Source organism: Diceros bicornis, chromosome 20 (assembly GCF_020826845.1).
Source record: "Diceros bicornis minor isolate mBicDic1 chromosome 20, mDicBic1.mat.cur, whole genome shotgun sequence".
Lineage (NCBI taxonomy): Eukaryota > Metazoa > Chordata > Mammalia > Perissodactyla > Rhinocerotidae > Diceros > Diceros bicornis.
The window spans coordinates 32,909,082-32,921,421 of record NC_080759.1 but is presented as its reverse complement, the minus strand read 5'-3'; the positions used below and the strand labels follow the sequence as shown (position 1 = coordinate 32,921,421).

At 37.5% G+C, this 12,340-nt stretch overlaps 1 protein-coding gene across 2 annotated transcripts in view; it reads left to right on the top strand.

Moving 5' to 3' along the window:
- The window catches only part of SKP2 (S-phase kinase associated protein 2), a 31,508-nt gene extending 23,282 nt beyond the window's left edge, over window positions 1-8,226 (top strand). For both annotated transcript variants that reach the window (XM_058564237.1, XM_058564236.1), the window contains 3 exons: window positions 1,498-1,549; window positions 1,723-1,830; window positions 6,307-8,226. In XM_058564237.1, coding sequence (XP_058420220.1) covers window positions 1,498-1,549; window positions 1,723-1,830; window positions 6,307-6,520 — 374 coding nt within the window. In that variant the 3' untranslated portion in view covers window positions 6,521-8,226. The remainder of the gene's footprint in view (window positions 1-1,497; window positions 1,550-1,722; window positions 1,831-6,306) is intronic.
- The last annotated feature ends 4,114 nt before the right edge of the window (window positions 8,227-12,340 follow it).

Here is a 12,340-nt window from a genome sequence, read left to right as displayed (position 1 = left end):
TGTGTGTAAATGAGTTTGTGAGTGTGTTTTAACTAATTGAGATTATAATGCATTGTAAATATTTTGTTTTGTTTTCACTATACAATATAGCCTGAGAATTTTTTCATGTCCTGAAATGTTATTAAAAAGCTTTTTAATAGCTACTATCAGCATTGTGTTCCATAGAATGGATGATGGTTAACATGTTAAACTAATTGGGGCAAGGGCTGTTATAACTGTTGCTACATGAATATCTTCATGTACATCTTTAATTATTTTTCTAAAAGTGGTATTACTGAGTCAAGGAGCAAAATGAGTAATGCCCTGAACACTTTTTTAAAAAAATCAATTCACCCTCCAAAAACAAAAAAAATCAGTTTACTCTCCTGAAAGGCTGCATAAAATTAAATATCCACTTGTAGTATAGGGGGGGACCTGCTTTGTTATATTTTATCAATTCTGGGCATTATAATAGAATTTTTTTCATTTGATGGCTGAAAAGCCATCAAATAAATAAATGTTGGAAACATTTATTCCCAGTTTTCTGATACCTCTTTAATTCTGTTTGTGTTTTGTTTTGCTTTAATGTGGTAGAGTTTTAAAAATTTTTTGTAGTAAGTTATCAATGTTCCCTTTACGTTTTCTTTTGTGTGTAAAAACTTTATAATTACCCATATTTTTGCATTTAGAGCTTTTTAAATATATGTGGAATTTATTTGGACATATTATTTGAGTTGGAGAAATAAATTTTTTCCAGTTGTGGTAGCAATATTATTTTTTAATAATTCATGATTTCCCCATTGATTTGTGTGTGTGTGTGTGTGTGTGTGTGTGTGTGTGTGTGTGTGTGAGGAAGATCAGCCCTGAGCTAACATCCATGCTAATCCTCCTCTTTTTTTGCTGAGGAAGACCGGCTCTGAGCTAACATCTATTGCCAATCCTCCTCCTTTTTTTTTTTTTCCCCCAAAGCCCCAGTAGATAGTTGTATGTCATAGTTACACATCCTTCTAGTTGCTGTATGTGAGATGTGGCCTCAGCATGGCGGGAGAAGCGGTGCGACGGTGCGCGCCCGGGATCCCAACCCTGGCCGCCAGTAGCAGAACGCGCGCACTTTACCGCTAAGCCACAGGGGCCGGCCCTCCCCATTGATTTTTAAGTGCTATCTTTATATGTTGTTTGTTTGCACATAGTGGATTTGGTTCTGCTTTTTGCTGTTGTGAGTGGGATTTTTTTTCCTTTTGTTTTTCCAGCCAGCTGTTGCTGATAAATAGATAAGCTATGGATTTTTGTTAACCAGTCATTTTACACAGTTGTCTTACTATTTCCAATAGATTTTCACGTGATTCTCGTGGATTTTCTGGGTAGAAAGTCTTCTTTGCCAAGATGATAATTTTGTTTTTTCTTTCACTCTAATTGCATTGTTCCCAGCTTCTAGCACAGTGTTAAATGATAGTATTGGCAGCAGATATTCTTGTCTTGTTCCTCATTTAATAGTGACCATCATTTTTTTTTTTCTAGATGTCTCTACTTTAGTTGGAAGATGCCCCAATCTTGTCCACCTCGACTTAAGGTATTTTTTTGTTTATTTATTTTAAAATAAAAATTGAAAAATCATGATTGCTCACTGAATGAGGAAAGGATCTTTATATGTTGAATTGAAGGAACTAGGTGGTAGACTATTCTGGTCTTCTCCAGCTAGGACTGATGTATAAGTGCTGAATTTTTTCTTCTGCTCTGTTACAGTGATAGTGTCATGCTAAAGAATGACTGCTTTCCGGAATTTTACCAGCTCAGCTACCTCCAACACCTTTCACTCAGTCGGTGCTATGATATAATACCTGAAACTTTACTGTAAGTATTTTTGATTTTTAAAGCTAGTATAGAAGGCAGGGACCAAAAGAGATGTCACTTGGTGTTAATTTAACACTTAAACATCAATGTTAGTGTACCACAAACTGGTTAGGAAAGACCAGCAAAATAGAAAAAGCAAGGCAAAATTTTTTGCTTGAAATATCGAGTAAAGTTGAGTTGACTGAGATAGTTCACTAAACATTTATTATTTAGCTATGAGCAGGTTTAAATATTGGAATACTGTGCTAGTGTCTGTGGAGGACTTGCGAAAGGTGGAGAAGACAGCCTTTAAGTCCAGGCAGCTCAGAGTATATTAAAACTGGGGAGGCAGACCCAGTGTGTATGGTTTTTATTTGGGTTTTTTTCCAAAATTTTCAAATCAACTCAAGTTGATCCCAAAAGCCTTCATCTGGACTTAGAGAAAAGTTCTGTAATCTTCTAGTGATATCTGTCCTGGATGGTCGAGGAATGGGAAGAACAGAAGCAAGTGGTAAATATCGTAAGAGACTGAGGCTCTCTTTGAATAGCGGGGAGAATGAGGTCCAAAAGCTGTATAATGAGTTAATGGCTGAGCTGGGTCTAAATCCTAGGTCTCCTGGACAGATGCAAAATAGTCTGTATCTAATGTGGTAGCCGTACGAGGGTTAATTTTATACCTGCTCCACAACTTCCATAAAATCAAGGGAGCGCAAAGAAAAAAGGAATCTGGTTCATCTTCCTTTTAGGGAGTGCTATCCCCAAGTCATCCTGGGAGTAATATCATCTCTTTATTTTTGAAAAGGTTTCCTTTCTTTCATCCCAAAGGGCTGGAAAATCCTTCCTCATGTCAGATGTAAACATATAGCAATTTTATTAAAAACCACGAGAAATCAGTATCCTGGATTTGTTCCGGGGTCCTTCTTTATTGTTCCGGCCAGTATGCCCCGAATGAGGCCGCTGAGCTCGTTTAGCTCACTGTCCAGATGAAGGTGGTTGAGATTCTAGTTCCAATCAAAGAAGGATGGTGAATTGGAACAAAGAATTTATGTAGTCCTCAAATTATTGGTTTGAATATTGTCAGTTAGTGTCGAGAATTAATGAATAAATCAGATGCTTCAGCTATACAGGGTCAACTAGTAGAATTAGGGAATCAGGTAAGTAAACTTTTTAATTAATCCTGGGGCTCAGGGCCTGAGCTCCTATCTCATTTGGAAAAACGCTGCCTACAAGGAATGCCACTATTTACTTCTATGGCTCTTAGATGTTAGGGTCTAAATTCAGATACATGGAACTGTTATTAAAATCTTCTGCCCTTCTATTTTTTAGCTTCCAGAACTCCTGGGAGCCTCTGGTGTCTACCTGAAAAGGTTTCTCTGTCGTCCACTCTTTCCTGTGCTTGACATCTGGGCTGCTGCTTCTTTCCCTGTGCAGCCCCCTGGGGAGTACGGTGATCATTCTTTTTGGGTTGCGTTTCTCAAGAGAATCTATCCATGTATCTTACTTACTCTTGTTCTGTCTCTCCAGAGAGAAGGAAGCTAAGCAGGTAACACCGAAATGCTTTTTCTTGAGCAGAGGCTAAGGGGAGGCTGTGAGCCCTCACATTTTAATATTTTTATCCACTGGGATAATATCGCTTGCTTAGTAATGCCTGCAGGCAGTGTGAATTGATGGTGAAGGGCACCAGCCTGAAGTCACAGACTTGGGTGTGAATCTCACCACATGATTATGACTTATTTGTCTGAATCTTATCCTGAAATAAGAGAAACAGGAGCATCTGGAGTTTAGTTACAAATCTGATCACCAGAGTAGAGTGAGAACAGAGAGAAGAAAGATGCTATCATTGAATTTTAAGGTAAAAGAGTGTGTTTATTTAGGCATTATGTAAATGGTACACTGGTTTACCTTGTGAATCCATTAAGATGAGTTTGCTGGTACCCTATCCTTAAAAGTTTCCCAAGATAAAATGTCTTTCCTTCTGCTTTCAGTCATTCCAGTAGCTGATGTATTTGAAATGCATAGTAAGAATTCTAGGATTCTCAGTAATAATTTCAAGAGAGCCATTTTATGCTAAAGTATTTTTATTTCTTATCTCTGAAGTGGGAAAACAAAATCTGAGTATCTTCTGTCATGATAATGCTTTAAAATACTTGGGAAACTAGCTTTTCTTCCTCAGGCCATATCCTCATTCTTTTTATTCCCTTACTCTTTAATTGGTCTGATTCCCTAGGTCTAAACTCTCATCTAATTACATATTCTGTATTTCTCATTCAAGTAAGAAACCCAAGCTTGAGATAGTAAACTAATCTGAGATTAGGAGAGACTTAAAAACTCTTGTGGTAGGAGAATTTGTCATTGAGGAATTTGAGATTTTATAAGGAAAACAAGATTAGGTAGATGAGGTCAGGGGTGAACCTGTGAAAGTGTTCATAAATATCTTTTGTTTACTAAAACTAAACAGAGGTACTTAAGACATTATCAGTGTCATTTTATATTTCTTAAATTAGAAATAATGGCTCTTATACCATTCATTTCTGTTTACTATCCCTTAGTTCTCTTCCATTGTAGTTTCAAAGCGATGCTTGTGTATTTGTTCTGCTGTGTGGTAGATGATACGCATACTAAGAGGCTTTTTTTTTTTTTGTCTCCTTAAGATTTTAAAGACTTTCTGGTTTTTCACCTTGAGAATGGCCTTTTGTCCATCATCCCATCTTGTACAGCTCACTCCCTTCTCACATGTAACCTCTGAGTGTCTTCTGCGAGTCTGGTGTAATTTCCTTCCTTGCCAAGGCTCTTTCCCAATGCTGTTGCAAGAACCTTTCCTCTTCTACCATCGGCCATACCTCCTTTCTCACTCCCACCTACAGTTTCTTCTTTTAAGTACTATCCACTGCAGATATGACTTAATGATTTGGCTAATTTGGATATCCCAGAACCAAAATTGTCATGGGTCTTACAATGTTCTCATACACTTAAATTTTACATAGGAGGGATTTAAGGTTGGATCAGGATTGCTATCATCTTAAGTGGTGATAAGTATAAACATCTGTATGTTGTGACCTTTCTTTAGACTCCTGTTTCTATATTCGGAGACTAGTTTACTTTAAGAACAACAGCAATTTGTTCTTCTTGATTTTCTTTTGCTCTATTATGACCTCCAGATCTTATCCTCTCCTTATGAACACCAAGCATATTTATTTTATTTGGGTAGTATTTTTTTTTCTAAATTACCTTTCATCTTGTATTTGGCTAACATATCTTAAACATCTGTGGTGTTTAAGACACTTTGTTGAATGTAGAATAAATGTGTTTAGAGGGGTAGTGGGAAGACTAGGAGAGCAGGTTAAACATAGAAGGTCTTAAGGCCAGCTGAACAGTTTGCATTCCATAAACACGAGGGAAGCATCGAAGGTTTTGGAGCAGGGGAGTGACATAATCTGAGCTAGGCTTTAGGAAGATGCCTTGGACATTGGTAAATAGGCTGGAAGGAAGAAGGATTGGAGACAAAGCGACAGTTACTCTAAGGAAAGTTAGTTTTTTTTACTAATTACTGGCAGTATGAAAATATAAAGGATGCTTCTAATTCTAGGTCATCGATGTTTTCATTGATCTGTAGTGGGATTTGATGAAATTCCAAACTAAATATTCCCTTTCCTGAGACTTTGTACTGTGTGTCCCAACCTAGAGCAAATACAGATCAGAGAGATGAATTTCTAAGCACATAGATCTGGGTTAAGAAGAAAGAATCATCAAAAAGTATTTACTTTGGGGAAACAGGCTCCCTTTTTTTTGTGGATGAGAATTTCACTGTTCACAGAGTTGTATTTCCCCTGATGGGAAATATTTAAGAGGATTAACTTATATGTGACAGAAAAAAAGTGGTAATATACAGAGAGGTGAAATGGCTGTGATTGGTCACCTCTTTTCTCCGTCTACATAACCCTGTCTAAAATACGTTAGTGAAGTCACTGTTAGGTTTCATCACATATGGTGGACTTGTTGAGTATTAATAATTAAGAAGTTATCAACCCTGCTGACATCTCCTTTTGAGAGATGGAACCTAGTTCAAATCAAGGTCAAGTCCATATCCTTCAATTGCATGTAACCTGCGGTGATTCCAACTGATGCTACAGTAAAACATTTTCTTGTACCATCGCTGGCTTACCGGCTTCTCCTCACAGTAACGCTTTTCGGTGTAAATCAAGAACGGAGAAAGGAAGCAAAGATGGTTGGATTTTAACTAAACTTTGGACTCTTTAGGTTGTTAGAAATTCAACAAAATGCACTGGCATGTTTCCTGAGGTCATGTTGCCCAAGCTATGGCCTGTGCTCTGTGGTTTGATTCACGTTTGCTGTTTTCTGGAATCATTGATTGCAAATTATGTTCTCAGTTTGCATTTTATGAACTATGATACAAATTGTAAAAATGGGGTCATGTAACTCTAGTGGAACAGTTTCCATTGATACTGCGGCTCTGAAAGTCTCTCTCTTCCTTTCCAGTGAACTTGGAGAAATTCCCACACTAAAAACACTACAAGTTTTTGGAATCGTACCTGACAGTACCCTTCAACTGTTAAAGGAAGCCCTCCCTCATCTACAGATTAATTGCTCCCATTTCACCACCATTGCCAGGCCGACCATTGGCAACAAAAAGAACCAGGAGATATGGGGCATCAAATGCCGACTGACACTGCAAAAGCCCAGTTGTCTATGAAGTATTTATTGCAGGATGGTGTCTCCTCTTCTCTTTGGAACAGGGAAAGTAGGCAGGAAGCCCAATTGTGGGAGCACTCAGCTATTTTTATTCTTGGTTTTCCCTTTGCCTTTATTCTGCAAGTATATTAGAGAACCATTTGAGAGAGAAAACTATGAAGTGTTGCTTTTAAAAATGACTATAAAAGCTTCTGTCACTGCTATGCCTTTCAGACCCTAAGTTGTAGGCCTTTTGAAATTTTAGGAGAGTGAGCCTATAATTTCAGGATACCTTAAAGAGCAAAATTTGAGCCACCTCTTCCAAGTGCCCTTTTATTAAATCTATTTAGAATCAAGCCTAAAAATCACCACCAGCAAATCATTTTCATAGCCTATATGGCAACTTAACTTTCTTTAATTTTCTGTCTTGCTTTATAAGACATAGATTGAAGAATAAGCTATTCGTATTGTGAGCTGAACAGAAAGAATCATAGGATAGTAGATTTGAGGCAGTCTCTTCTAGGGGATAGAAAAAGAAAAGTACACATTTCACCTTTGCCTTTAGATTTGAAATTAGGCTCATGGAAACAAATAGCCCTGGGTAATTCACCTTAAAACCTGAATAAAAAGAGAAAAAAAAAACAATCAGAGGTATAGAATTGGTATAGAATTTGAAGGCTCAAGAGGCGATTTCCTATGTCAGGTTCATCTGATGTATCTTCTAATGCACATTAATGAAGTATCCTTTAATGTACTGTGTTCCCAGAATTCTAAATTAGCTGAGGAAATATCAATTGTGGTCTTCTACTTTATGATCAAATTATGTTGACGTGGGTTCTTTAGCTTTTAAAATGACTTGCTTTGTTTTAGAAAGGTGGTAGTAACCAGTCAGCCTCCGTTCTTGAAATGTTGGATGGAATCCTGGACTGAAGGTGCCTGCCATTTTCCTTTATTGCTGAGGTTCTTAAAGTTATTTTTATATTACTCTGGAATCAAGTATTTTAAATTGTCTTTTTTTTTTAGTGGTCTCCCACAATAATTGTTTGAAACTACGTATTTTATAAGGTTACTGGACCTAAAGTTCCCTAAGAACTGCATGTTCCTTTCAATCAGAAATACACACTAGAAGCAGGTGTGTGTTCCATGCAGTTTTAGAGCAGTGAACACAACTTGCACCTGCATAACAGTTAAGACTCAAATGTTGAACCTTTCATAGCATCAGTGATTTTTTTTTAATGGGACATAGAAGCAAGAGGATTAAATTCTACTTTTAAAATAAACATAAAACACTAATTTCTTATTTAAATTGATGACCTCCCTGTATGTTCAAAATGGAACAAAAAAGCCAAAACCCCTCATTTGTATTAACATTGTTTTTTTAAATCAGATTTTTCAAATGTTAGAAACAATGGTATGAAGTGCCCTTATCTGCTGAGACCTAAGGAAGAACATTTCAAAATAGTGTTATACAGGAAATGATTGTTTCAATTTTGTAGTAGTTAAGAAGTGCTAAATACTACTTGAAATTATTGTTTACAGATTAGTGGCAAGGGCTGGTGATAGAATCCGGTTGGACTGTGACTTCCGGGTGCCCTCAAACACGCAGTACTTCCAAACTCAAGTCCAGCCATAAGCTATTTTGCTGACGTGTCAGAGTAATCTGTATTTTTATATGTGATTTCTACTTTTATAGACTTGTTTTAAAATAAAACATTTTTATAAAAATGAGTACTTCAGCTAAGTTGTGTTCCTTTATCCTTTCTCTTTCTTCCTTAAGTACTGTGGTTAAAATAGATAGCATTTGGTGTGGTGTGCCATTTATCTCAGCCCTCTAAATAAGACCCTTCAAAAGACCTCTGAAATGGTCCTTTTTGCCCCGTCTACTTCATATGCTTGTTGTCAAATTAAAATGATAGTTCATCATGCTTTCTGACAGTGTGCTAAATGCAGGCTTATTATCTTTAGAGTGCCTCAAAAAGTAATCACATTTATAAAACATTTGAAATTCAAGTGATTAATGTGATAGCCAAGTACTATCAATAAAAGTCAGCACTTTACAGACTTGATCAGCTCATACTGTGTAGTTTATTCTTATTAGCAAACTATTTGGATAGTTCACCCTATACTCCAAGGTCTTCCAGGAATTCAATTCCTTTTGAACCCGTTCATTCATATGGTAGAATGGTGATACTTCTTGGATATCACCCAGTTTTTTCCTTCTTTTTTGACATGATCACTACTGTGGTTCCTTTTCTGTTTTTAATTATGAAAAATGTCAAATAAATGTGAAAAGTAGAGAATATGATCAACCTCATCATTTGTTTTCAGCAGTCATTGACTCATGGCCAATCTCATTTTATCCATCATCTCATCCACCTCCCCACCCCATACACATGCACTCACACAGATTGCTTTGAAGCACAACCCAGGCCTATGACTTCATAAATATTCAGTATCTAAGTCTAAAGAATAGAGATTCTCCTGAATTAATTCTGAAACATTAAATATCAAAATGGTGGTGAAAATTCCTCAGTTATCTCTGGTTTTATTATATGGGTTTGTTTTGATCAGAACCAAACATGGTCCACATATTGCATTTGATTGACATCCTCTCTTTTCTTTTTTGTTAAGGTCTAATTGACAGAAAACATAATGATTCAATATTTCTATATATTGCAAAATGATCACCACAATAAAGTCTAGTTAACATTTGTCACCGTACACAGTTACAGATTTTTTTTCTTGTGATGAAAGCTTTTAAGATCCACTCTCTTGGGGGCTGGCCCCCTTGCTTAGCGGTTAAGTGCGCGTGCTCCGATACTGGCGGCCGGGGTTCGGATCCTGGGCGCGCACCCGCACACCGACGCACCACTTGTCCAGCCATGCTGAGGCGGCGTCCCACATACAGCAACTAGCAGGATGTGCAACTACCACATACAACTGTCTACTGGGGCTTTGGGGAGGAAAAAGAAAAAAAGGAGGAGGATTGGCAATAGATGTTAGCTCAGAGCCGGTCTTCCTCAGCAAAAAGAGGAGGATTAGCATGGATGTTAGCTCAGGGCTGATCTTCCTCACAAAAAAAAAATCTACTCTCTTAGCAGCTTTCAAATATGCAATACAGTATTATTAACTATAGTCGCCATGCTGTACATTACGTCCCCATGACTTATTTCAAAACTGGAAGTTTAAGTTTCACCCATTTCACCTACCCCCACCCCCAGCCTCTGGCAACCACCAATCTGTTCTCTGTGTCTATGAGCTTGATTTTTTGTCGTTGTTTTAGAGTCCACATATAAAGGAGATCATAGAGTATTTGTCTTGCTCTGTCTTATTTCACTTAGCATAATGTCCTCAAGGTCCATCTATGTTGTCGCAAATGGCAAGATTTCATTCTTTTTATGGCCGAATAATAGTCCACTGTACGTATATACCACATTTTCTTTATCCATTTATCTGTTGATGGACATTTAGGTTGTTTCCATATCTTGGCTATTGTAAATAATGCTGCAATGAACATGGGCCTGCAGGTATCTTTTCAAGTTAGTGTTTTCTCCCATCCTGAAGTGGGATTGCTGGATCATATGGTAGTTGTATTTTTAATTTTTTGAGGAACCTCCGTACTGTTTTCCATATTGTCTACACCAATTTACATTCCCACCAACAGTACACAAGTGTTCCCTTTTCTCTACATCCTTGCCCACACTTTTCTCTTGTCTTTTTGATGATAGCCATTCTAACAGGTGTGAGGTGATATCTCATTGTGGTTTTGATTTACATTTCCCTGATGATTAGTGATGTTGAGCATCTTTTCATGTAACTGTTTGGCCATCTATATGTCTTCTTTGGAAAAATGTCTGTTTTATTCCTCTGCCCATTTTAAGGGGATTGTTTGGTTTTTTGTTATTGAGTTGTATGAGTTCCTTACATATTTTGGATATTAGCCGCTTATCAGATGAATGATTGGCAAATATTTTCTCCCATGTGGTAGGTTGCCTTTTCATTTGTTGCTGGTTTCCTTTGCTGTGCAGGTTTTTAGTTTGATGTAGTCCCACTTGTTTATATTTGCTTTTGCTGCCTTTGCTTTCTGTGTCAAATCCGGAAATCATCCATAAGACTGATATCAGGGAGCTTACTGCCTATGTTTTCTTCTAGGAATTTTATGGTTTTGGGTCTTACATTCAAGTCTTTAATCCATTTTCAGTTGATTTTTGTGTATGATGTAAGATAGTGGTCCAGTTTCATTCTTTTGCATGTGGCTGTCCAGTTTTCCCAGCACCATTTATTGAAGAGACTGTCCTTTACCCTTTATGTATTCTTGGCTCCTTTGTCATAAATTAATTGCCCATATATGAGTGGGTTTATTTCTGGGCTCTCTGTCCTATTCCATTGATCTATGTATCTGTTTTTATGAGTACCATACTATTTTGATTACTATTATAGCTTTGTAATAGCATTTGAAATCAAGGAGTGTGATGCCTCCAGCTTCGTTGTTCTCTCTCAAGTTTGCTTGCCCATTCCGGGTCCTTTGGGGTTCCATACAAATTTTAGGATTGTTTGTTCTATTTCTGTGAAAAATGCCATTGGAATTTTGATAGGGATTGCATTGAATCTGTAGATTACTTTGGGCAGTATGGACATTTTAACATGAATTCTTCCAATCCCTGAGTATGAAATATCTTTCCATTTATTTGTGTCCTCTTCAATTTTTTTCATCAATGTCTTATAGTTTTCAGTCTATAGGTCTTTTACCTCCTTAGTTCAATTTATCCCTAGGTATTTTATTCTTTTTGACGCAATTGTAAATGGGATTGCTTTTTAAGGTTCTCTTTCTGATAGTTTATTACTAGTGTGTAGAAATGCAACAGATTTCTGTATATTGACTTTGTATACTGCAATTTTACCAAATTCATTTATTAGTTCTAACAGTTTTTTCGTGGAGTCTTTAGGGTTTTCTATATATAACATCATGTTATCTACAAATAGTGACAGTTTTACTTCTTCATTTCCAATTTGGGGGCCTTTTCTTTCTTTTTCTTACCTAATTGCTCTGGCCAGGACTGACTGACATTCTCTTACGTCTCCTTTTTTTTTTTTAGTGAGGAAGGTTAGCCCTGAACTAACATCTGTTGCTGATCCTCCTCTTTTTGCTGAGGAAGATTGGCCCTGGGCTAACACCTGTGCCCATCTTCCTCTATTTTACATGTGGGATGCCGCTACAGCATGGCTTGATAAGCGGTGTGTAGGTCCGCACCCAGGATCCGAACCTGCGAACCCCAGGCTGCGGAAGCAGAGTGTGCAAACTTAACCATTATGCCACTGGGCCAGCCCCAATCTTTAGGGTCCCCTTCTCTTTCTTCCCTTGTAATTTATTAATTGAAGAAACTGGTTGTTTGTCCCTGGTTCCACATTCTGGACTTTGCTGATGTGATCCCTGGAATGATTGATGTTTAACAGGTTAATCTGTTCCCTATTTCCATGAACTGGTGGTTAGATCTAGCAGCAAACAGCTCTAGATTAAAGGTGATTTTGCACCCCAGCAGATATTTGGTAATATCTGAAGACAATTTTGGTTGTCACAAGTGGAGAGGTGCTACTGGTATCTAGTGCATAGAGGCTGAGGATGCTAACCATCCTACAATACACAGGACAGCTCCCCACAACAAAGAATTATCTGGTCCAAAACATCAATAGTGCTGGTGTTGAGAAAACCTGATCTAGTGACTCATCAAGTTCTTTTTTTAGGAGATAGTTGACAGGTAGTAGTATGTTCTTCCATCAAGAGGCACATAACATCTGGCTGTCATTCTTTTTATGATGTTAACATCTGCTTCCAGCCCTTTCC